The 26,035-nt window shown below is 42.0% G+C and overlaps 1 protein-coding gene across 1 annotated transcript in view; it reads left to right on the top strand.

Moving 5' to 3' along the window:
- The window catches only part of spon1 (spondin 1, extracellular matrix protein), a 214,068-nt gene that overhangs the window by 152,250 nt on the left and 35,783 nt on the right, over nt 1-26,035 (top strand). Inside the window, 1 exon segment of the mRNA NM_001097272.1 lies at nt 13,058-13,122. Within this exon segment, the coding sequence (NP_001090741.1) occupies nt 13,058-13,122 (65 nt within the window).

The following is a 26,035-nucleotide window of genomic DNA, read 5'->3' as shown; positions in this document are numbered from 1 at the left end:
AAAAGAGAGAGAATGAGAAAGGAAAAAGAGGTTAATAAAAAAATGAGAAAGAAATAGTAAGCTAAAAAAGCAAATTGAAAAGTAAAAGAGAGCAAGAGAATGAAAGAGAAAAATAAAGAAAAGCAGAAGAGTGAGAAAGAAAAAGAAAGAGAAAGAATGAGAAAGAAAGAAAAAGCGGGACAGTGAAAGAGGAGAAAGAAAGAGAAAGAAAAGGGAAAAAATAGAAAATGAAAAAGCGAAAGAAGACAAAGAAAGTGAAAGAAAAAGGAGAAAAAAGTGAAAGTGAAAGAAAAAGAGGGAAAGAGTAAAAGAAAGAGAAACAAAGAGAAAGAAAAAGGAAAAAATAGAAAATGAAAAAGCGAAAGGAGACAAAGAAAGTGAAAGAAAAAGGAGAAAAAAGTGAAAGAAAAAGAGGGAAAGAGAAAAAGAAAGAGAAACAAAGAGAAAGAAAAAGGAAAGAAAGTGGATGACAGTAACCAGATTACAGTTCAGATTCCAAACTGCCGACCTGCAAAACCCAGTCAGATACATTTGGCAATAGGCGTACATAACCCAACTCAGTTATTTGCTGGCAGATACCGGTTCTATTAATGGGCCATTTACTGTACGGACTTCATTACATCCACATCGTTCCTAAGGAAAACATCACATTTAACCCCAAGAGATTCCATCTGTTCTAACCCAGAGGAAGGTTAACTCTGAAGCTATGGAGGTTACACTAGCCCAGACTCCCCGCTATAACTAAACCCTTCCTGATCCCACACTGACAATTAGTAGGCTTTTTGGATCAATTGACATTTAATTATCTCACAGGTTTTCTGTAGCACCGAACATTTTGTGTTGGAAAACACTCGACTAAAACCTTCTCACATTGTTACTGATGGAGATATAGCTCTATGAACACCATAATGTTCCCGTACTGATGTGGGCACCTTCACGGGCGGCCTGTTACTTCTTTAGTTATTCCCAATATTCCCAGATATCTCTCTAGATGCAAAACATGCCCCATCCCATTTTTTATGGTGAATAAAAATGAATTTGGTTCCTCCGTCCCCCATTATCATAGTTAATATGTTTACTTTACACTAATTCCAATGCAATACACTCTTTCTATTCTCTCTCACTTATTTTATATTTTTGTTCATGGGTGGATTTTAATAAAAACTAAACCAGTGTCCATGAGTTTCCTTAACATGAAGCTGGCACTGCATTTATCCTGCCATGTGTTCTGGGGTATTATACATGGAATTGGCACTGCATTTATCCTGCCATGTGTTCTGGGGTATTATACATGGAACTGGCACTGTATTTATCCTGTCATGTGTTCTGGGGTATTATACATGGGATTGGTGCTGTATTTATCCTTCTATGTGTTCTGGGGTATTATACATGGAATTGGCACGTATTTATCCTTCTATGTGTTCTGGGGTATTAAACATGGAATTTGCACTGTATTTATCATTCCATGTGTTCTAGGGTTTTATACATGGAATTGGCACTGTATTTATCCTGCCATGTGTTCTGGGGTATGATACATGGAATTGGCACTGTATTTATCCTGCCATGTGTTCTGGGGTATTATACATGGAATTGACACTGTATTTATCCTTCTATGTGTTCTGGGATATTATACATGGAATTGGCACGTATATATCCTTCTATGTGTTCTGGGGTATTATACATGGAATTGGCACTGTATTTATCCTGTCGTGTTCTGGGGTATTATACATGGAATTGGCACTGCATTTATCCTGTCGTGTTCTGGGATATTATACATGGAATTGGCACTGTATTTATCCTGTCGTGTTCTGGGGTATTATACATGGAATTGACACTGTATTTATCCTTCTATGTGTTCTGGGATATTATACATGGAATTGGCACGTATATATCCTTCTATGTGTTCTGGGGTATTATACATGGAATTGGCACTGTATTTATCCTGTCGTGTTCTGGGGTATTATACATGGAATTGGCACGTATATATCCTTCTATGAGTTCTGGGGTATTATACATGGAATTGGCACGTATATATCCTTCTATGTGTTCTGGGGTATTATACATGGAATTGGCACTGTATTTATCCTGTCGTGTTCTGGGGTATTATACATGGAATTGGCACTGTATTTATCCTGTCGTGTTCTGGGGTATTATACATGGAATTGGCCCTGTATTTATCCTTCTATGTGTTCTGGGGTTTTATACATGGAATTGGCACTGTATTTATTTCTATGTGTTCTGGGGTATTATACATGGAATTGGCACTGTATTTATCCTTCTATGTGTTCTGGGGTATTATACATGGAATTGGCACTGTATTTATCCTGTCGTGTTCTGGGGTATTATACATGGAATTGACACTGTATTTATCCTTCTATGTGTTCTGGGGTATTATACATGGAATTGGCACTACATTTTTACTTCAATGTGTTCTGGGGTATTATACATGGAATTGGCTCTGTATGTATCCTGCCATTTGTTCTGGGGTATTATACATGGAATTGGCACTGTATTTATCCTGCCATGTGTTCTGGGGTATTATACATGGAATTGGTACTACATTTTTACTTCAATGTGTACTGGGTATTATACATGAAATTGGCACTGTATTTATCCTGTCGTGTTCTGGGGTATTATACATGGAATTGGCACTGTATTTATCCTGCCATGTGTTCTGGGGTATTATACATGGAATTGGCACTGTATTTATCCTGTCGTGTTCTGGGATATTATACATGGAATTGGCACTGTATTTATCCTGCCATGTGTTCTGGGGTATTATACATGGAATTGGCACTGTATTTATCCTGCCGTGTGTTCTGGGGTATTATACATGGAATTGGCACTGTATTTATCCTGCCATGTGTTCTGGGGTATTATACATGGAATTGGCACTGTATTTATCCTGCCATGTGTTCTGGGGTATTATACATGGAATTGGCACTGTATTTATCCTGCCATGTGTTCTGGGGTATTATACATGGAATTGACACTGTATTTATCCTTCTAAGTGTTCTGGGATATTATACATGGAATTGGCACGTATATATCCTTCTATGAGTTCTGGGGTATTATACATGGAATTGGCCCTGTATTTATCCTTCTATGTGTTCTGGGGTATTATACATGGAATTGGCGCTGTATTTATTTCTATGTGTTCTGGGGTATTATACATGGAATTGGCACTGTATTTATCCTTCTATGTGTTCTGGGGTATTATACATGGAATTGGCACTGTATTTATCCTGCCGTGTGTTCTGGGGTATTATACATGGAATTGGCACTGTATTTATCCTGCCATGTGTTCTGGGGTATTATACATGGAATTGGCACTGTATTTATCCTGCCATGTGTTCTGGGGTATTATACATGGAATTGGCACTGTATTTATCCTGCCATGTGTTCTGGGGTATTATACATGGAATTGACACTGTATTTATCCTTCTAAGTGTTCTGGGGTATTATACATGGAATTGGCACGTATATATCCTTCTATGAGTTCTGGGGTATTATACATGGAATTGGCACTGTATTTATCCTTCTATGTGTTCTGGGGTATTATACATGGAATTGGCGCTGTATTTATTTCTATGTGTTCTGGGGTATTATACATGGAATTGGCACTGTATTTATCCTTCTATGTGTTCTGGGGTATTATACATGGAATTGGCACTGTATTTATCCTGTCGTGTTCTGGGGTATTATACATGGAATTGACACTGTATTTATCCTTCTATGTGTTCTGGGGTATTATACATGGAATTGGCACTACATTTTTACTTCAATGTGTTCTGGGGTATTATACATGGAATTGGCTCTGTATGTATCCTGCCATGTGTTCTGGGGTATTATACATGGAATTGGCCCTGTATTTATCCTGCCGTGTGTTCTGGGGTATTATACATGGAATTGGTACTACATTTTTACTTCAATGTGTACTGGGTATTATACATGAAATTGGCACTGTATTTATCCTTCTATGTGTTCTGGGGTATTATACATGGAATTGGCGCTGTATTTATCCTTCTATGTGTTCTGGGGTATTATACATGGAATTGGCCCTGTATTTATCCTTCTATGTGTTCTGGGGTATTATACATGGAATTGGCGCTGTATTTATTTCTATGTGTTCTGGGGTATTATACATGGAATTGGCACTGTATTTATCCTTCTATGTGTTCTGGGGTATTATACATGGAATTGGTACTACATTTTTACTTCAATGTGTACTGGGTATTATACATGGAATTGGCCCTGTATTTATCCTTCTATGTGTTCTGGGGTATTATACATGGAATTGGCACTGTATTTATTTCTATGTGTTCTGGGGTATTATACATGGAATTGGTACTACATTTTTACTTCAATGTGTACTGGGTATTATACATGGAATTGGCCCTGTATTTATCCTTCTATGTGTTCTGGGGTATTATACATGGAATTGGCACTGTATTTATTTCTATGTGTTCTGGGGTATTATACATGGAATTGGCACTGTATTTATCCTTCTATGTGTTCTGGGGTATTATACATGGAATTGGCACTGTATTTATCCTGTCATGTTCTGGGGTATTATACATGGAATTGACACTGTATTTATCCTTCTATGTGTTCTGGGGTATTATACATGGAATTGGCCCTGTATTTATCCTTCTATGTGTTCTGGGGTATTATACATGGAATTGGCACTACATTTTTACTTCAATGTGTTCTGGGGTATTATACATGGAATTGGCTCTGTATGTATCCTGCCATGTGTTCTGTGGTATTATCCATGGAATTGGCACTGTATTTATCCTGCCGTGTGTTCTGGAGTATTATACATGGAATTGGCACTGTATTTATTTCTATGTGTTCTGGGGTATTATACATGGAATTGGCACTGTATTTATCCTTCTATGTGTTCTGGGGTATTATACATGGAATTGGCACTGTATTTATCCTGTCATGTTCTGGGGTATTATACATAGTATAGTTAGTTAGTTACATAGTTACATAGGGTTGAAAAAAGACCTGTGTCCATCAAGTTCAACCCATCCAAGTAAACCCAGCACACCTAACCCACACCTACCAATCTATACTCACATACATAAACTATAAATACAACCACTAGTACTAACTGTAGATATTAGTATCACAATAGCCTTGGATATTCTGATTGATCAAGAACTCATCCAGGCCCCTCTTAAAGGCATTAACAGAATCTGCCATTACCACATCACTAGGAAGGGCATTCCATAACCTCACTGCCCTCACCGTGAAAAACCACCTACGCTGCTTCAAATGGAAGCTCTGTTCCTCTAATCTAAAGGGGTGACCTCTGGTGCGTTGATTGTTTTTATGGGAAAAAAGAACATCCCCCAACTGCCTATAATCCCCTCTAATGTACTTGTACAGAGTAATCATGTCCCCTCGCAAGCGCCTCTTTTCCAGAGAAAACAACCCCAACCTCGACAGTCTAACCTCATAGTTTAAATCTTCCATCCCCTTAACCAGTTTAGTTGCACGTCTCTGCACTCTCTCCAGCTCATTAATATCCTTCTTAAGGACTGGAGCCCAAAACTGCACTGCATACTCAAGGTGAGGCCTTACCAGGGACCTATAAAGGGGCAAAATTATGTTCTCATCCCTTGAGTCAATGCCCTTTTTTATACAAGACAGCACTTTATTTGCTTTAGTAGCCACAGAATGACACTGCCTGGAATTAGACAACTTGTTATCAACAAAAACCCCTAGATCCTTCTCCATTAAGGAAACCCCCAACACACTACCATTCAGTAGATAGTTTACGTTTATATTATTTCTACCAAAGTGCATAACTTTGCACTTATCAACATTGAACCTCATTTTCCAGTTTGCTGCCCAGTTATCTAATTTTGTCAAATCGCTCTGCAAAGCGGCAGCATCCTGCATGGAACTTATAGTTTTGCACAATTTTGTGTCATCAGCAAAAATAGAAACAATACTGTCTATGCCCACCTCCAGGTCATTAATAAACAAGTTAAACAGCAAAGGCCCAAGGACTGACCCCTGCGGTACTCCACTAACCACACTGGTCCAATTAGAAAATGTTCCATTTACAACCACTCTTTGTACTCTATCCTTCAGCCAGTTCTCTATCCAATTACAAATATTATGTTCTAGGCCAATATTCCTTAATTTGATCATTAACCTTCTGTGAGGTACTGTATCAAACGCTTTAGCAAAGTCCAAGTAGATGACATCAACTGCCATTCCAGCATCAAGGTTCCTACTCACCTCCTCATAAAAGGCAACTAAATTAGTCTGGCAAGATCTGTTACGCATAAAACCATGCTGGCACAAACTAATAGTATTGTGAACTGCAATGTATTCAAGTACCCTATCCCTTATTACCCCTTCCAAAAGTTTTCCTACTACTGATGTCAGACTAACAGGCCTATAGTTTTCAGGCTGAGAACGGGATCCCTTTTTAAATAACGGCACCACATTAGCAATCCGCCAGTCTCTTGGCACCATGCCAGACCTCAATGAATCCTGAAAAATTAAGTGAAGAGGTTTGGCAATCACAGCGCTCAGCTCATTTAATACCCTGGGATGAATCCCATCCGGCCCTGGACCTTTGTTTACCTTTACATGTTCAAGTCTCTTTTGAATTTCCTCCCGAGTGACCCATGCGTCAGTAGCTAAATTACTAGAACTGGGCATATTACAAGGGAAGCCTTCATTATCTGGCTCCTCAGATGTATAGACAGATGAAAAATAAGAGTTCAAAATTTCAGCTTTTTCCCCGTTTTCATCAACCAACGTACCCCCCCGTGATAATAAAGTTCCCACCCCTTCTTGCTTCATTTTTTTACTATTCACATAATTAAAAAATAATTTTGGATTCTTTTTACTCCTAGCAGCAATATCCCTTTCCATCTCTATTTTAGCTTGCCTGATAGCTTTTTTGCATGCTTTATTTGCTTCCTTGTACCTGATGAAAGTTTCTGCTGTCCCAGCTAACTTGAATGCCCTAAAAGCACGTTTTTTCTTACCAACCTCGACAATAACACTTTTATTCAGCCATAAAGGTTTTGCTTTGCGATGCCTCTCCTTGCTTACTAGGGGGATATACTGTTGCGTATACCTACAAAGCAATGTTTTAAAGATGTTCCATTTTCCTTCTGTGTCTAACCCCATGAAAAGCCTTTCCCAGTTGACACATTGCAGAGATGCCCTTATACTGGCAAAGTCTGCACGTCTAAAATTGAGTGTTTTAGTTACTCCCTTATAGCGCTGTCTCTGCAGCATTATCTCAAAGGAGACCATGTTGTGATCACTGTTCCCCAAATGCTCACCCACACAAATGTTAGAGATAAGTTCATTATTATTAGAAATCACCAGGTCCAAAATAGCGTCATTCCTAGTGGGTTCTTGAACTGCCTGAAATAAAAAGTTGTCATTTAGCATATTTACAAACCTACTAGCTTTTTCTGACTTAGCCACCCCATTACTCCAGTCAATGTCCGGATAATTAAAGTCCCCCATAACAACAACTTGACCCAGTTTTGAAGCCTCCTCCATTTGCAACAATAGCTGGGCCTCATCCCCCTCATCTATACGGGGTGGTTTATAACATACACCAATGATCATTTTCTTTGTGACCTTCAGCCCTACTGAAATTTCTACCCAAAGAGATTCGACGTTTTCATTGGTAATGTCTTTATTACATGGCTTTAAGTCTGACTTTACGTAAAGACAAACCCCTCCACCCTTTTTAATCTCTCTGTCCCTCCTAAAAAGTGTATACCCATTTAAATTCACAGCCCAGTCGCATTTATCATCCCACCAGGTCTCAGTGATACCTATTAAATCATAATTTTCAATACATGCAATAGCTTGCAGCTCCCCTAATTTACCCGACAAGCTACGCGCATTAGCCAGCATGCAGCGGAGATTATTACTTCTCCCTCTGATGTTTACATTAGCTAAGGGAGAATTAGAGCTAAGGCAATTATGAGACTGCTTTCCTTGTAACGGAAGCTCCTTATCTGATAAACTATATGCCCCCCTCACTCCTCCCCCACAATCCTTTGCTAGTCCCCCTACCCCGTCTACACTAATTTTCCCATGGAATTCTAGCTCACCCACCCCCCCCTTGTCTAGTTTAAACACTCCTCCAACCTCTTAACCATTCTCTCCCCTAGCACAGCAGACCCCCTTCCATTGAGGTGCAATCCGTCAGGGCTGTATAGATTGTACCCCAAGGAAAAGTCAGCCCAGTGCTCTAGGAACCCAAACCCTTCCTTCCTACACCAAGACTTTAGCCACGCATTTAGCTCCCTAAGCTCCCGCTGTCTCCCTAAACTTGCACGCGGCACCGGCAAAATTTCCGAAAAAATGACATTGGAGGACCTTTGCCTAATCTTAGAGCCTAGATCCCTGAACTCACTCTTTAAAGTCCCCCACCTACCGTTCATTTTGTCGTTAGTACCGATATGTACCAAGACAGCCGGGTCTTGCCCAGCCCCTCCCAATAATGTGTCAACCCGATCAACCACATGCCGAACCCTGGCACCAGGAAGACAGCAAACTGTCCGGTTGAAGCGATCCGCTTGACAGATTACCCTGTCCACTTTCCTAATGATCGAATCCCCTATAACCACCATCTGTTTAGGCCTAGCTCTGCTCTCCTCCCCACCACTACTAGTGAAACTGGTCTCCCGGCTGTTAGAGAGATCAGCCTCACCTAGAACCGCCAATCCAGAGTTCACACTCCCATCTTCTTCACACAATCTGGCAAATCTGTTGGGATGCGCAAACCCTGGAGCAGCCTCCCTTTTCCTTTTCCCCACACTAGATTTCTAACTGTCACCCAGCTTACTGCCCTATCATCCTTTTGCTGCTCCCCTCCCCCCCTACTATCTGACCCCACTAGTTCTTGTTCAGTTAACAAGAGACCCCTCTCAAGATTGTTGATTGAACGCAGTGTTGCGACGTGTTCCTCTAGGACTCTAACGCGAGCCTCTAAAGTGGCAATTCGCTCACATCCACAACAGAGGTATGCACTTTGGAACTGTTGTTCCACAACTGCATACATGTGGCAGGCTGTGCACTGTGTCAGACCTTCAATGTTGCTACCACTCATTCTCCCAGTTACAAGAACAGTTAAACAAAAATAGGTGAAAGGACTTGTAGTAAATACCTTGTTTTACCTTGTTTTTAACTCCCTTAGTGTTTAACTCCCTGAGTTTATAACTCCACTTACAGAGTCCCACTTAAAGAGCAATCACTTACAGAGCACCTACCACCAGAGCAAGCTCCACTGGAGTGCCTGTGGTTCTATTTATGCAGTCTGTAAAGGTGAACTAATCAAACCCCACCCTCCTCAAGCTGAGGGTAATTACAAGGGAATGTAACCTGCTGTAAGCCTATGGATCCCACAAACTTTGTAAATTAGCTCCAAAAACAACAATTACTTATGAAAAAAATAAATAAAACCCAACAGTAAAAAAACACAATGGTTTTGATAAAGTTAGTAAAGAATACTTATCCCTTTTTAGTTGAAATGAAAGCAAGTTGATTCAACCAGCCACCAGCCTGTTAGTAAGCAGCTCACTGGACTGCCTGTGGTTCTATTTATGCAGTCTGTAAAGGTGAACTAATCAAACCCCACCCTCCTCAAGCTGAGGGTAATTACAAGGGAATGTAACCTGCTGTAAGCCTATGGATCCCACAAACTTTGTAAATTAGCTCCAAAAACAACAATTACTTATGAAAAAAATAAATAAAACCCAACAGTAAAAAAACACAATGGTTTTGATAAAGTTAGTAAAGAATACTTATCCCTTTTTAGTTGAAATGAAAGCAAGTTGATTCAACCAGCCACCAGCCTGTTAGTAAGCAGCTCACTGGACTGCCTGTGGTTCTATTTATGCAGTCTGTAAAGGTGAACTAATCAAACCCCACCCTCCTCAAGCTGAGGGTAATTACAAGGGAATGTAACCTGCTGTAAGCCTATGGATCCCACAAACTTTGTAAATTAGCTCCATGGAATTGACACTGTATTTATCCTTCTATGTGTTCTGGGGTATTATACATGGAATTGGCCCTGTATTTATCCTTCTATGTGTTCTGGGGTATTATACATGGAATTGGCACTACATTTTTACTTCAATGTGTTCTGGGGTATTATACATGGAATTGGCTCTGTATGTATCCTGCCATGTGTTCTGGGGTATTATCCATGGAATTGGCACTGTATTTATCCTGCCGTGTGTTCTGGGGTATTATACATGAAATTGGCACTGGTGTAGTTTGAATATTTGAAGACAAAACCTCCGTAAATACAAAGACTTTCCCTCACCCTAGGCTTTTGTACCTTTAAAAGGTATTTCTTCACTTTCCATCAATAAGCATTTTAGATTTCCCATTATTATAAAAATAAATCCCATTCAGTTCCAGATTTGTAAGATATTAAGCAAAAAAAACCCTTTATTTAACACCTTGGCTTGTTCTTATGCAGGTAGAAAATAGCACTGCGGTTGTGCTGTGAATGTCAGGTCACCTAGGACCCAAACTGCATGCAAATAGATCCACTCCTAACGTTTCCCTTTTGTGGAGAGGCCGCATTAGGCTTTAATTGCTCTGGTCTTGTGCGAAATAAAGGAGCAATTAAGTTGTCGAGGAGACTATCTGTTTAAACAAGGTTATGCCCGACCGGAAAGGGGATGCGGTTCAGAAATAAAAACGCGCAGAGAATGCAATGTAACTCCCATTTACAATTCAAGGCCAGGGAAAAACGCCAATTACTCATAATTTTTTTTTCTTCGTTTAATTGGGGAATACATAATGCGGGGGGAGAGCAGAAAAAGACAAAAGGAAAATGAGTATCTGAACAAGTGAGAGACGTTCCGCAGGGAGACAGAAAAACCTTTTAGAAACATTTACTAAATGGCTTCTGTGCATTGCTGTCTTGTTAAAGGGATCTCCTGCTTTCTTTATTGTATATTAAGTGACTTACAGTTATAGAATTCTGTGCTGCTCTAAAACACTTTCAGCTGTGAAAATGATCAATTTTATGTTGCAAGGCATCCAGGGGTGCATTACTGGTACAGGTATTGGATCCCTTATCCGGAAACCCGTTATCCAAAAAGTTCTGAATAATGGAAAGGCCGTCTCCCATAGACACCATTATAAGCAAATAATTCTAATTTTTAAAAATGATTCCCTTTCTCTCTGTAATAATAAAACAGTACCTGTACTTGATCCCAACTAAGATATAATTACCCCTTATTGGGGCAGAACAGCCCTATTGGGTTTATTTAATGGTTAAATGATTCCCTTTCTCTCTGTAATAATAAAACAGTACCTGTACTTGATCCCAACTAAGATATAATTACCTCTTATTGGGGGCAGAACAGCCCTATTGGGTTTATTTAATGGTTAAATGATTCCCTTTTCTCTGTAATAATAAAACAGTACCTGTACTTGATCCCAACTAAGATATAATTACCCCTTATTGGGGCAGAACAGCCCTATTGGGTTTATTTAATGGTTAAATGATTCCCTTTTCTCTGTAATAATAAAACAGTACCTGTACTTGATCCCAACTAAGATATAATTACCCCTTATTGGGGCAGAACAGCCCTATTGGGTTTATTTAATGGTTAAATGATTCCCTTTTCTCTGTAATAATAAAACAGTACCTGTACTTGATCCCAACTAAGATATAATTACCCCTTATTGGGGGCAGAACAGACCTATTGGGTTTATTTAATGGTTAAATGATTCCCTTTTCTCTGTAATAATAAAACAGTACCTGTACTTGATCCCAACTAAGATATAATTAGCCCTTATTGGGGGCAGAACAGCCCTATTGGGTTTATTTCATGGTTAAATGATTCCCTTTTCTCTGTAATAATAAAACAGTATCTGTACTTGATCCCAACTAAGATATAATTACCCCTTATTGGGGGCAGAACAGCCCTATTGGGTTTATTTCATGGTTAAATGATTCCCTTTTCTCTGTAATAATAAAACAGTACCTGTACTTGATCCCAACTAAGATATAATTACCCCTTATTGGGGGCAGAACAGCCCTATTGGGTTTATTTCATGGTTAAATGATTCCCTTTTCTCTGTAATAATAAAACAGTACCTGTACTTGATCCCAACTAAGATATAATTAATCCTTATTGGAGGCAAAACAAGCCCCCAAAAATTGGGTTTATTCAATATTTAAATGATTTTTGGAGATCCAAATTACGGAAAGATCCCATATCCGGAAAACCCCAGGTCCCAAGCATTCTGGATAACAGGTCCCATACCTGTTCTACAAATGGCTGATATCTATATTTCTATAATAGGAATATTAAGAGGTAAATGCAATTTAACTGTGCTTCCTTTCCATACAGTTTCCATTACAGGGGTTGTTCACCTTTGAGTCAACTTTTATGATTGTAGAAAGTAATATTCTGAGACAGTTTGCAGTTGGTCTTCATTTTTTTTTGTAGTTTTTTAATTATTTCAGTTTTTGTTCAGCAAATCTCCAGTTTGGAGGTTCAGCAGCTATTTGGTTGCTAGGATCCAAATTACCTTAGTAATCAGAATATGGTTTGAATGAAAGGCTGATTTATGAATAGGAGAGGACCCTGAATAGAAAAATAAAATAAAGTAACAACAACAATAAAACTGTAGCCTCACAGAGCAATAGTTTTTTTCCTGCTGGGGTCGGTGACCCCCATTTGAAAGCTGGAAAGAGAAGAAGAAGGCAAATAAATAATACAGATTAATTGAAGTACATTGCTGGTAAATATGTAATACCAGCCTTGGCAAGTATTTTACTGGCTACGCTGGTAAAATCCTGGCCCACTGGCAACCCTAGGCATAGCCACCAACCATACCTAAAGCAACATGGTCAGGTAGTTATAATATATCTGTGCAAAAGCCTGTTAGCCGGTGTCAGGCAATCCTAAAACCCAACGGGATGATGATGTTTTCTCATTGGTGCCACAGAATAAATAAATATATGTGCTCCCCTGTGCCTGTTTATTGATATAACTGACAGCCATTCTGTTTCTCTAATTTACAGGGAGATGAAGTGCTGACCGTAATCAAAGCCAAAGCGCAGTGGCCGGCCTGGCAGCCCCTCAATGTGTAAGTGGCAAATTATTTTTGTGACAAAATTTTAATTGCAATTTTTCTGTTAATTATAAAAAGCACACACCTATACTTACTGTAGATAGTACACATATACATTGCCTGTTGATCACTGAGCAAATTGTTGGCTAATACAACACTGCATACAGGGGCATTTTTGGCCCCTGAGCCACCTGACGTTGCTCCTCCGATTCCGCCCCCCGCACTTATTTTTACAGCACCAGAGGGGGTCCAGGAGGGGCTACATCGCCAGTGTAGAGGGCGCAATTGCACTCTCTGTACTACCAGAGCCGAATTTCTATTTTAAAAACTGGAAATGTGGCTCTTAAAGTTACGAGGATCAGCGTTTTGCCGCCCCTGGTAACTTCGGGCGCGCTGCCTCCTAAGGCGAGTTTCTCAACTGACTGCATATCCAGTGAGCTCATAGAGGCAAAACACAAAGGCCAGTGTTACTGGAAATGTATGGTTACATGTCTTGCTTACTGCCATTTGCCTCACTTAGGGGCAGATTTGTGTCAAATTTGAGAAAACTCAAATGTGCTCTTGTTTAAGAAAAAATGGAAAAAATGGAAAATAGATTGAAATTTTAAAAACCTCTATATGAACTTGCCAGTATATTTTATGAGCTTAATTAATTTATCTTGATTTTTGGAAAGTGGAATTTTTGGTGCAAAAAAATCAAATAGCAGTAAAAACTCTTACCCCCACAGATCACACCCCCATAATGAATTCTCTTGTATTGTTCTTGCCTGAGACACAGTAGACTGGCGGAGAAGGCAATAGGTTATTATAAAGGCTGAGTATGTCTCCATGTAAAGTATGCGGGGGGGCTAATGTGTAAACAATCCATGGCATCACTAAGGACCATCTATATAGACTGTGGCGTAACTATAGGGGAATCAGACCCTGCAGTCACGGGGGGCTGGACCACGCAGTCTGCTTCCCCTATAAAAGTACAGACATACCTGCTGTTCTTCTACCTTAGAGCAAGCGGCTGGGGCGAAGGGGACACGACCAGGGGGAAAAAGTGTTCAGGTGGGCTGGGGAGGATTGCAGTGCGTGTTGGGCCCATCTGAAGATGTATTTGCGGAGGGCCTGGCGCCATATAGTTACAGCACTGTATAAGGATATTATTCCAGGATATTCATGGCTCTTTTATATTATAACCTTATAAATTGTGCATTTTGATGTCAGAACAGGCCATTTATAACTTAAAGGTGTAACTAAGCATCTGTGCCACCAATAACTACAACTATTGAAAAAGGCTGAATCCTGGATTCGGTGCATCCCTAGCCTCAATACCACCACATCTGTGAATTCCCCCCCAAGGTGCTCTTCCTCCTTAACTAGTCATACACCCCATCTGGCCGGCAGTGCCTCTGCGCAACAGGGGGCTACGCTTTACTGAGTAAGTGATTTACACTTATATGTAATGCAGTTGGGTGCTTAACACTATTTACCTACATTAATCCAAATAACAAAGAACAGTAAAATATGTGGGGGGGGGGGGGGGGGGGGGGGGGGGGGTGCAGTACATATACATCATTTCCTAATAGCGCCACACAAAATAAAAGACTTACTGTAAATGCCCATCTATATCTGTAGCCATTCAATATGTAAGATAATATTCCAAAATAACTTTGTTCCAAACAGTCTGATCTTTTTGCCAGGCATGTACATAACATTCCTTCCATCTTTCCATCTCTCTGGGATACATAAATTGCTCCTGAGCCGTTCGGGCAGGCTGACAGCGTATTTATTTTATTGGAGATGCCAGCCTGTGATTTCCCTGCTCACATCTGATTGCTGCCCGTCAGTGCTGTACACTTCAGCCTCGTTCTCTGGGGCTGGAGACGGATTTACGGCCACCCTGACTTTCATTGGGAACAAAATTATTTTCTGCTTAAACTGAAAATCAGTTAGAAATAAAAATATCTCTTCCACGTATATAAGTCATAGACGAACTGTATGAACCTTGAGATCCAGCAGCCCTTGCCGTGAAGTGATAAAGCTCCCCTTACTAAAAGGGGTTGTTCACTAATTAACTTTTAGTATGATGTAGAGAGTGCTATTCTGAGACAATTTGCAATTGGTCTTCATTTTTTATTATTTGTGGTTTTTGAATTATGCTCCAGTTTGGAATTTTAGCGGCTATCTGGTTACTAGGCTCCAATCTACCCTAGCAACCAGGCAGTGGTTTGAAAGAGAGACGTGAATATAAATAGAGGAGGGCCTAAATAGAATGTTAAGTAATAAAAAGTAACAATAACATTGTAGCCTCACAGAGCAATAGATTTTTGGCTGCCGGGGTCAGTGACCCCCATTTGAAAGCTGAAAGGAGACAGAAGAGGAAGGCAAATAATTCAAAAACTATAAATTATAAAAATGAAGACCAATTGAAAAATTGCTAAGAAAAGGCCATGCTACATGTTAACCTTAAGGTGAACCCCCGAACCCCTGTAAATGTGCACCAACATCATGATTCTAGCCTTGGCCAGGGTCGGATTGGGGGGTGAAGGGCCCACCGGGGCTCCCACCCCAGGGGCCCTGCAGGTGCCCCTGCTGGCCACGTCCCCTAACTTCCCCACCTCCCAGGGGCCCCCTCGTATGGCCCCTACCCAACATCCTCCCCAGAGCGTCAGGGAAGGAGCGGTCAGGCAGGGGGAGCACCGGCAAGGGTCGGGTCAGGGCCGCCGGGCCCCGCTAGAGCCGGGGCCCACCGTGATTTTTCTCAGTGTCCCTGCGGGCCAGTCCGACCCTGGCCTTGGCTGATCCCAAGGGACATGTTCTAGTAAATGTAACCTGCTTACTGGTTGCTATGGGTTACTAGACCAGTAGCAAAGTTTGTACCAGTTATTATATTACCTCCTTAGATTCAGCTCATGATCCATTAAACATCGTGCTTTACCCACTATTTCCCCTAGGTGTAGTTCACCTTAACATTAACTGTTAATATGCTGTAGACAGTGGTATCCTGAGAGTTTGCACTTGGTCTTAGTTTTTGGGTTGGTTTTTAAATTGGTTTACTTTTTGCTCAGCTACTTTTAGCAGCTATTTGATTTGATTTCACCCTAGCAACCAGGAAGTGGTGGGAATGAGAGACTGGAAGATGTATAGAAGGGACCTGAAATGAAAGACACTCAAGAAAACCTAAGCAATAACTATAAAATTGTAGCCTCGGAGAAGCAATAACTTTTTGGCTGCCGGGGTCGGTGACCCCCATTTAAAGACTGTAAAGAGGCAGAAGTAAGTAATTTAAAAACTATAAAAAAGGGAGTTCAGTTGATAAGTTACTGAGAATAGCATTCTTTTGCTGCAATGATAGTGAGGGGGCTCCAAGACAGGGCCCCAAGATGGCGGCCTTAGCATGGCTGTATTTTCTATACGGGCACCAAGGACGACCTTTGGGTGCCTTTATAAGAAATATAAGCTTAACAGAGCTGAACTGGTGGGGTTCTCTGGGGTGCTCCTCTATTCTGCACTGTATTGTGTATACCCTGATCAGCAAAGGGTGGGGTTGTAGGTCCAGTGCCCATGGCAACAATGAAGCCAAATATAGCAATGGGCCCTAGTCTGGATTTTATCCCAATTCCTATTCACAATCTCACCTCTCCATCTGTTGATCTCTCATTCAGGCACATTCTGTGGCAAATATTCATGGCAGTACCCCTTTAAGAATATACATATACCCAATTCCTATCAAACTTGGCCTAAATGTATTCACGTACCCAAAACCCGAGCTCTTTGTATTGCTGCAGGTATCTCAGCACAGCGCCAGCTCTTCCCATTAAGCCATCTCTCTGCTCCAAAGTGCTGATTTGGCCACTTTCTGTGCATTTACCTGTATATTAGGCACGCATTCTGCCCAAATGGGAAATCTATTTGCTGGCTAAAATGGGTTTTTTGGCCCTGAATAGAGAAGTAGAAGTGAGAAGCTCTTGCATACAATAGGATGGCTGTGTTCCGTAATGGGAAGCGAGGATATTGCCGGGATATGTTCATTCTGCTGCGGAAAATGGATAGGTAGGCACTTTCTTATTTCCATGGTAACAGAATAGTGTTTAAGGGGTTGTTATCAAATATAAGGCAGCGGAGATGTGTGCGGCACAGAAAGGCTTTTTTGATGTAGCAAACTCAGCGCTTGTAGCCGGCGGATCAACAAGAGAAGCAGACGCACAAAAGCGAAGCGTAAGTTAACAACCGGCCCCGGAAAGATCCTCTTCATGTGAAGTAAGCAATTTAGCCCATTTAATAACTCTATTTTCTGCAGCTGACATTTATATCCTGGATACATAACTGGCCGACAACAAGCTCTTATGTAAAACCCTTTTAGTAGTATGTGCCATTGATAATCCTAAATAGAAGCTGCCATTTTAAGAATTAAGGGCCACCCCCTGGGATCATAGGATTCACAGTGCACACAAACAAGCCAAGGCACACATACATGCTAGGCCCCATCAGCCAATGAATGGGCAGAGTTCTGCCTTAATTTGTGATTGTAATTGATAACCTTCTTCCCTAGAAAATGCAATTATAATAACTGAGGGACGTTGGCACCCCTGTGCCAATGTTATCTGCTGATAAGACTTTTCCTTGGCACTGTCTCTTTGAATATTATCCTGCAGAGAATGCTCCAGGATGTGCGCCCCCTGCTTCCGCGGATTGTTTCGTGAAACAGATGAAAAAATTTGGTGCAGAAAAAATTCGCAGCGTGACCAAAAATTGTCCCAACAATAGTCGCGCATTCAAAAATTGTCGCAAGAATAGTCGCTGGGGTCAAAAGAATATTTGCGTGTCCAAATTGTCGCAAGAATAGTCGCAAGAACAGTCGCAGGCATTAAAAGAATAGTCGCGCGTCCAAATTGTCGCAAGAATAGTCGCAGGCATCAAAAGAATAGTCGCGCGTCCAAATTGTCGCAAGAATAGTCACAAGAATAGTCGCTCTTCAAAAGAATAATTGCGGGCAACAATTTCGTTTCCGAGTGACATTTTTGCCGTTTCGCTAATTTTTAGCCATTTCGCGAATCTCTTAACAGATTCACGAATTTATTGGCGGAGCAAAATGGGACAGATTCGCTCATCACTACTAGTAACCCACAGCAACCAGCAGGTAGCATTTACTGGTCAGCTCTTTCAAACCCAGCAGCTGATTGGTTGCTGTGGGTTACTAGGCCTCGGAACAGTTTGTGCCTTTAATTACCCCATACATTAGTTAATATTTTATCAGGCGCCTCCATAACACCTGGAGGTAAATGCAGAGTTCCCAAGGTGGGAGGAGAACACTAGATTTAACCCTGTAACTGCTGAGTGCCAGCAGCTAGCCCCCTGTCTGGCAGCACTGTGGCTCACTGGTACTTAGTTGTCCTGCTGAGTGCAGTGATTTCATGTATACAAACTACCAGGCTTTGCACTTATGTGGGTGCTTCAGGCACTTACACAAACTGTGTATCTATTTTCTGCCTGCCAGCACCCTGATATCTGTCATGGAGGCACCCATATGTAACAAACATACATAGTACAAAAACCCATAGGCACTAGCCTGAGAATGTATTTTAATTAAATTACATTTAATTAGATATATATACACAACCCAGGCATTCTAGATCTTTAATAACTCACATCATCGTAGAATTTACAATCTGACTTCCAAAACAATGAACAGTTACTTAAAGGGCCAGGTGTTATTGGAGATTGCAACCCACACATCACAAGGGAAGTGCCCAAACCCAAGGCCTCCTTGCCGGCTGTGGCACTATAGGGCCATGCATAGGTGGATTTTCAATAAGGCTAGAGGCCAAGCCTCCCCAAACCTGCTGGGCACCTTAAAAATACAAAAAAAAAAAAAAAAAACCTCACTCCGTTTCTGCACTGTCCTGCAAATCTCCTGTTCCGCCAAGCCGGTTCTGCTGTGCTCTAATTGGATCTTTCTTCTTGTGGATTCTCCAATCAGAGCACAGCTTTCTTGATGGACAGTAAAATTTGACCAATCAAGACACAGATGCAGACAGGGCTCCGGAGATATTACAAACTGAAGGCAGTGCAGAAATGAAGACTGAAAAGAAGAATCTCACCGACTCAGGCGCTATACACAGGCGCTATACCCAGGCGCTATACCCAGGCGCTATACACAGGCGCTATACCCAGGCACTATACCCAGGCACTATACCCAGGCGCTATACCCAGGCGCTATACCCAGGCGCTATACCCAGGCGCTATACACAGGCGCTATACACAGGCGCTATACACAGGCGCTATACACAGGCGCTATACCCAGGCGCTATACACAGGTGCTATACCCAGGCGCTATACCCAGGTGCTATACCCAGGCGCTATACACAGGCGCTATACCCAGGCGCTATACACAGGCGCTATACCCAGGCGCTATACACAGGCGCTATACACAGGCGCTATACACAGGCACTATACCCAGGCACTATACCCAGGCGCTATACACAGGCGCTATACCCAGGCGCTATACACAGGCGCTATACCCAGGCGCTATACACTGGCACTATACCCAGGCACTATACACAGGCGCTATACTCAGGCGCTATACACAGGCGCTATACACAGGCACTATTTCTCGTTAGTTACAGTGGGGCCAATGTTGTGTATCAGTGCCAGTGTTATAGTGCCAGGGCCTGAATATCTGTATCAGTACCCACTGCTTCTCACTGCATCTCACTGCATATAACGTGCCTGGGATGTCAGTACCCGCTTTCTCTCTCTCAATAAAACTAACAAACACATCTAAAGGGGTGGTTCACTTTTAAGTAAACGTTTAGTATGTTATAGAATGGCCAATTCCTAGCAACTTTGCAATTGGTCTTCCTAATTAATTTTTTTTATAGTTCTTCAATAATTTGCCTTTCTCTTCTGCCTCTTTCCAGCTTTCAAATGGGGGTCACTGACAAAAAGTATTACTCTGCGAGGCTACAATTTTATTAGTGTCATTTTTTTATTACTTATTTTTCCATGCAGGTCCCTTAACTATTCATATTCCCATCTCTTGTTTAAACCACTACCTGGTTGCTAGAGTAAATAAGACCCTAGCAACCAGATAGCTGCTGAAATACCAAATGGAGAGCTGCTGAACAAAAAGCTAAATAACTGAAAAAACATTAAAAATAAGAGGACCAATTGCAAATTGTCTCAGAATATCAATGTCTACATTATATTAAAAGTTAATTTAAGGTGAACTACCCCTTTATAAAAAGTATAAATACTTTTACATCCTAAGCATTTTAGGGTTAAAATAAATCCCCCCCACCCGCACTTTTGCGCAGTATCCCTGGGAGTCAGTGGGAACCACAAGAGGTTGTTTGGAGGTTTGTTTTTTTACACCAGCAGAGAATCCACTAAGTCTCCCATTAGCTGTAGGTCAGTCTGTGTACATCTTTAGCCTCCCCAAACAAACAATTCACCCTTAGCCTATGCCCCTTCCCCTGAGAGTGAGGAAGTTATAAAGAGGGAATACCAATTCTAATATGTGGCCTGTACAAAGAGATGCCATAACACTATACCAGCATGGGTATTCCTTGGTACTAAGCATTAGCCAGCAGGAACAGCCCTCTGTGTTTGCTCATAGCCTGTATATAGGGGGAGATACAGTAACACCATGACAGTGTGTCTATTTCAGAAAGAACAGCCCCCTAACTGTGCCCATAGCCTGTATAGAGAGATACTATAGGGCACTGCCCTTGGAAGGCTACCAGGCTGCCTACTGTATAAATACCCAGGCCCAGACTCAGAATAGCCCCTGGCATTTCAAGCACACAGAGGCCCAATCAGCCCCCCCCCCAGGCCCAATAAATAGTGAGCCTATAAGTGCCCCATAACGAACAAAACACGTTAGGCTGTTTCTTGTTCAAATAAATGATTTTTTTAAATATTACTTTTCACTACTGCTTCAATTATTGGTAGGAGGCAGTGTTTGTGGGGGCTGTATGGGGTTTGGGTGGATCATGGGCATGAATTTGGGATGACTAGGGCAGATCAGGGGTATGACCATGTGAGGGGGTCCAGATGAATGACACTATGGGGCCCCAATAACAAAACAATGATGCGCACACACGGCCATGCCCTTGATTAGGGTCGGACTGGCCCACCTACTAACCGGGAGCCCTGACCCTAGTGGGCCTCACCAATAGCAACCTTTAGAAATGACAGGTCATTCTTTCAATCAGCAAAGCTCTAATACAGGTATGGGGACCTGTTATCCAAAATACTCTAGACCTGAGGTTTTCCGATAAGAGATCTTCCCATAATTTGGATCTGCATACCTTAAGTCTACTAAAAAATAATTTATACATTAAATAAACCTAAGAATAATAAATGTTTTGCCTCCAATTAGGCAGTATTTCCTAGCTACAACTCTACTGCCCTCACCTTCTGTCTCACTGCAGGTACAGTAGTAGTTGTAGAGTTGTAGTGGGCCCTGCCCCAGACCCGATCTCCGTGGCGCTCCCCCGTCCAAAGATCTCCCTCCCCCATCGCTAGACTAAAGCAGGTGCTATGATAAAGATCACTATGACTGGGTTCAGACTTATTCTCTGATTTTTATTTCTTTATCCTTTATATCCCTCCCCTGCCCCCTGATTCCACCTTCTTTTTAGTTACCCTTTTCCCTTGCCCCACAGGTCTCCACCCTCTCTAAACCTCCCCGGCAATACCCTAAAAATGCAAGAACACACTTCAAATATGTTTTGAAATATTTATTTATAAAATAGATTTATTTATGTATTTATAATAGATATTTGTGTATTTTAGATTTATTTATATTAATTTAGGTTGGAAAGGGCTTACTTACATTAAGTTAAAGTTTTAGTGTAGATGGAATGTTCCTATTTAGTAGTTGATCCAGAGGAAGGCAAAAACCCCCATTTGAAGCCGGAGCCAATTTGCCTCAGAGGGGGAAAAATTCCTTCCTGACTCCCAAAGGGCAATCGGACAAGTCCCTGTATCAACTTCTACTATGGGTTTATATGTTTATGTCAGTGTCCCTGTATGTAATCCTTTGTTTAAGCTAAATAATGTATGGGCAGCATTTTTACAGAGCTAATGTTGAATGAAGAAAGGGGGCCATGAGTGGAGGTATAGTAATTAGTAATTAGGGTTCCACTAGTGGAGCTGTGGTAGTCTATAAATAAGATAATGATAATTAATCTGTAAAAGGAGGCACTGTTTGAGCTGAGGTAGGTGGAAGTGCTGGTGGTGTATCAGCATGATGTTCTGCCTGCAGAAGAGCCAGCCGGGTTGCCTAGGGCGCCCAGTCAGCTTGGCCCTCCCCTGTGTGGAGTTGCAGTACTGTCAATAGAAGATACCACTGGTGGAATTATGGCAGTCTAAAGTGGAAATAAATATGGTGAGTGGAGGTGGGGTGGCAGATGGAGCTGTAGGTGCTGGAGGTGTGGTGGCAGATGGAGCTGTAGGTGCTGGAGGTGTGGTGGCAGATGGAGCTGTAGGTGCTTGAGGTGTGGTGGCAGATGGAGCTGTAGGTGCTGGAGGTGTGGTGGCAGATGGAGCTGTAGGTGCTGGAGGTGTGGTGGCAGATGGAGCTGTAGGTGCTTGAGGTGTGGTGGCAGATGGAGCAGTAGGTGCTGGAGTTGTGGTGGCAGATGGAGCTATAGGTGCTTGAGGTGTGGTGGCAGATGGAGCTGTAGGTGCTTGAGGTGTGGTGGCAGATGGAGCTGTAGGTGCTTGAGGTGTGGTGGCAGATGGAGCTGTAAGTGCTGGAGGTGTGGTGGCAGATGGAGCTGTAGGTGTGGTGGCAGATGGAGCTGGAGCTGTGGTGACATGATGGAACTGAGGAGCAGTAGACAGAGAAGGGGCTGGAGGCAGAGCTGTATCAAAAGTAAAAGCCATGGGTGGAATGGTGTTAGTTGGAAAGTACCACTGGTGGAGATGTGGCCCTTGAAAGTGAGACTGCTGCTTGTGTTGCATGATCTTAAGCAAAGGCATCACTGATGTAGCTCCGGTAGTCTCACAAGTAGCGGCTGATCCTGGAGCTGTAACATAAAATAAAAAAGTAATATATTTTTATAAATATTCATTAACAACAATGGCATTAAAAATACTTTTATGCTCACACTGAATGCTCTGTTGCACAGGACTGGTTTACAGTACAATGGGTGCCAGAGATTACATATATAAAATAATGTATATTTCTAAGCCTTTAAAGGCCAAATCAATGTGAGAAATGCCCCTTGGGGTGTCAGATCTGGGAAATCAGCTTTGTCACTTCAGCCAGGAAATGCACTCATTACCCAAAATCCACCTCTTAGACACTAACATTCCTGCCAATGCACACACACACACAGTGGGTAATAGGGGCCCAAATTGGAATTTGTCCATCGGCAAAGGAAGTGTTGGCCTAAGGCTCTGTAGGCCCAATGTATAGGGATATTTAATGGAGACGGTACCTTTCTCTGTGGGTGTTTCTCCGAGGATCTTATTGCGGAGACTCATCCTGGGCTTTAGATGTTATTGGCCACAGGCTCAACAACAAGGAAAGCCCTCCAGTGCCATTTGCTGAGCCGCTTTTTCTTCTGCCAAGGTCTTGTGTGCGCAGAAGTAACAAGTGCGACGCAGCTGTTTTCTGGCCCTGGCTCTTGCCTGCAGAGCTGCTTCCTTCACTCCTGTATAGAAAATAAAGTCATAGTAAGAAAATTACATTCCTTTTGTTCAGTTATTTGGAAATACATAAGACAGAGTATACTTTAATATGAGCATGGCCAGACCCAAACTTGTGGTGTGATGGTACCAGTATAATCGGCCATATTACTCCCTTGGGTCCCTGCACACAAACCAATCATCACACAGAATTGTCAGAAATCGTGACCAATCAGCACTCAGCTTGAAAAATCCTTGCCATTACTCTCCTAATTAGTATGGGTATTGCTGCATCTTGTGTAACCTCTGGCTGATGCAACAGTTGCGAGGGCAACTGCAACAATCTGTGACCCAATGCAAGTTGTCTTGTCGATTTAATACTAAAATGTAATGTTAAGGTGATGTAGCCCTCAAAATATGTTCATTATCCCTAGCGGCACTATAATATTATTATTATTAACATTTATTTATAAAGCGCCAACATATTCCACAGCGCTGTACAGTAAGTGGGTTTCATATAGCATAACATATAAAGCAATCAATAATCGATACAAGAGGTGAAAAGAGCCCTGCCCAAAAGAGCTTACAATCTACAAGGAGAAAGGGTTGAGACACAAGGTGTGGGAATGCCCCATGTGAGAGGTGGGGCACAGGGTATTGCTTTTAGCAGCACACTGAGGGTATTGCTAAACCAGATTAGGGTAAACTTCTCTAAATAAATGTGTTTTTATAGAACTCTTGAAGGCAGAGAGATTGGGAGAAAGTCTGACAGTTTGTGGGAGCGAATTCCAGAGAAGGGGGGCAGCCCTTGCAAAGTCTTGAATGTGAGCGTGTGAGGGGGGAATGAGAGAGGAGTTGAGGAGCAGGTCAGTGGGGGGGTAACAAGCGGGTTGGATGGTACCTAGAGATAAGTTCTATAATAAGCCCAACAGCTTCTCAGTTTAGTGTTCGTGATGGTGCAGTCGTACCACATAGGATGGTGTATATCCTGGATGGCCTCTTCTGCGGAACCTGAAGATGTTCCCGGATCTCAGCCCTGACGATCTTCTTAGGCAGCAGTCCAGCGATGAAAGGGTGCTGCAGGAGCTCCTCAGCGCTCCATCGCTCCGCAGGATCCTTCTTCAGACAGGAGTCCAAGAAGGACACGAATTGTTGAGACCTGGGAAAAAAGGAAAAAGAGCTTTTAGCTTTATCTGGTGAATACAGAGCCCATTTCATTCAGCTCTGAGTTATGGGAACATCTAGTGACATGAGCTGGGAAGGACTCACCAGGTGTTGGCTCGAAGCTGCGGTGGTCGGCTCTGGATTATGATGTCCTCTGGATTTTTATGGTTGTAGTGTGCTGAAAGACAAAAACGCATATATCAGATCCATCCATGTCTATATACTGTACTATTTATTTCATCTAAAGAAAAAAGTGGGTATTTTAGCTGAAAATAGCGAATAAATCCCAGTTCTTCCCATTCTGCTACAGAATATCGGCTGCTCAAAGTATAGAATAAAAATCCACAAGTACCCACAATTGTTGTGATTTACTTACGTGGCTTTCCCTCGGCCATTTCGATGGCGGTTATCCCCAGCGACCAGATGTCACACTGGAAAAGAGACACCAAAGAGCATTAGAAGGAGAGAACTGGGTTAGTGGGTGATTCAGTTGTTACTGGGGTGGTTCTTCCATCAGTGCCTGCATACAATGAATGGAAAATGTAGAATCAATTAGAACTGGGCCACTTAGCACCAGGCCCAGACTGGCAATCTGTGGATGCTGGCAAATGCCAGATGGGCTGCTGTAAGATGCCATAGACAGTCACTATTTATTGGGCTTGTGGGGGGCTGTTTGGGCCTCTGTGCACTTGGAATAGCAGGGCCTATAGTGAATCCCCGTCCGGGCCTGCTTAGCAGTGATGGAAGAAATGGCCCCAATGGCTTTATGTTTAGTTCCCTTGTAACCTGAACTGCCCCTAACTGAATGCAGCACCCATTTGTGCAGAGAGGAGGGGAGAGGCTGAAGGAAAGTGCCATCGACTCCTCCCACTGCTTCTATGTCCCATTAACATTGATAGGTAAATGCACCCTGTTGTGCATTGTGCAAGTATTATAGGTACAACTCACTTTGGTGTCATATGCCGGTTCCTCGCCATTCCACCTTATGGCCTCGGGTGCCATCCAGTGTGCAGTCCCGTCAGGCTCCTTGCACAGTCCAGTCTGTGGGTCCAGGTCCCAGCAGAGTCCAAAGTCGACTGAAATTACAGATTATATTTATCAATGAAAAAATATTTTTTTTTAAATACAATACAAT

The sequence above is a fragment of the Xenopus tropicalis genome, chromosome 4, assembly GCF_000004195.4.
Source record: "Xenopus tropicalis strain Nigerian chromosome 4, UCB_Xtro_10.0, whole genome shotgun sequence".
In the NCBI taxonomy this organism is placed as follows: Eukaryota; Metazoa; Chordata; class Amphibia; order Anura; family Pipidae; genus Xenopus; species Xenopus tropicalis.
The sequence above is the reverse complement of the archived record's forward strand: the minus strand, read 5'-3'. Positions and strand labels throughout refer to the sequence as shown.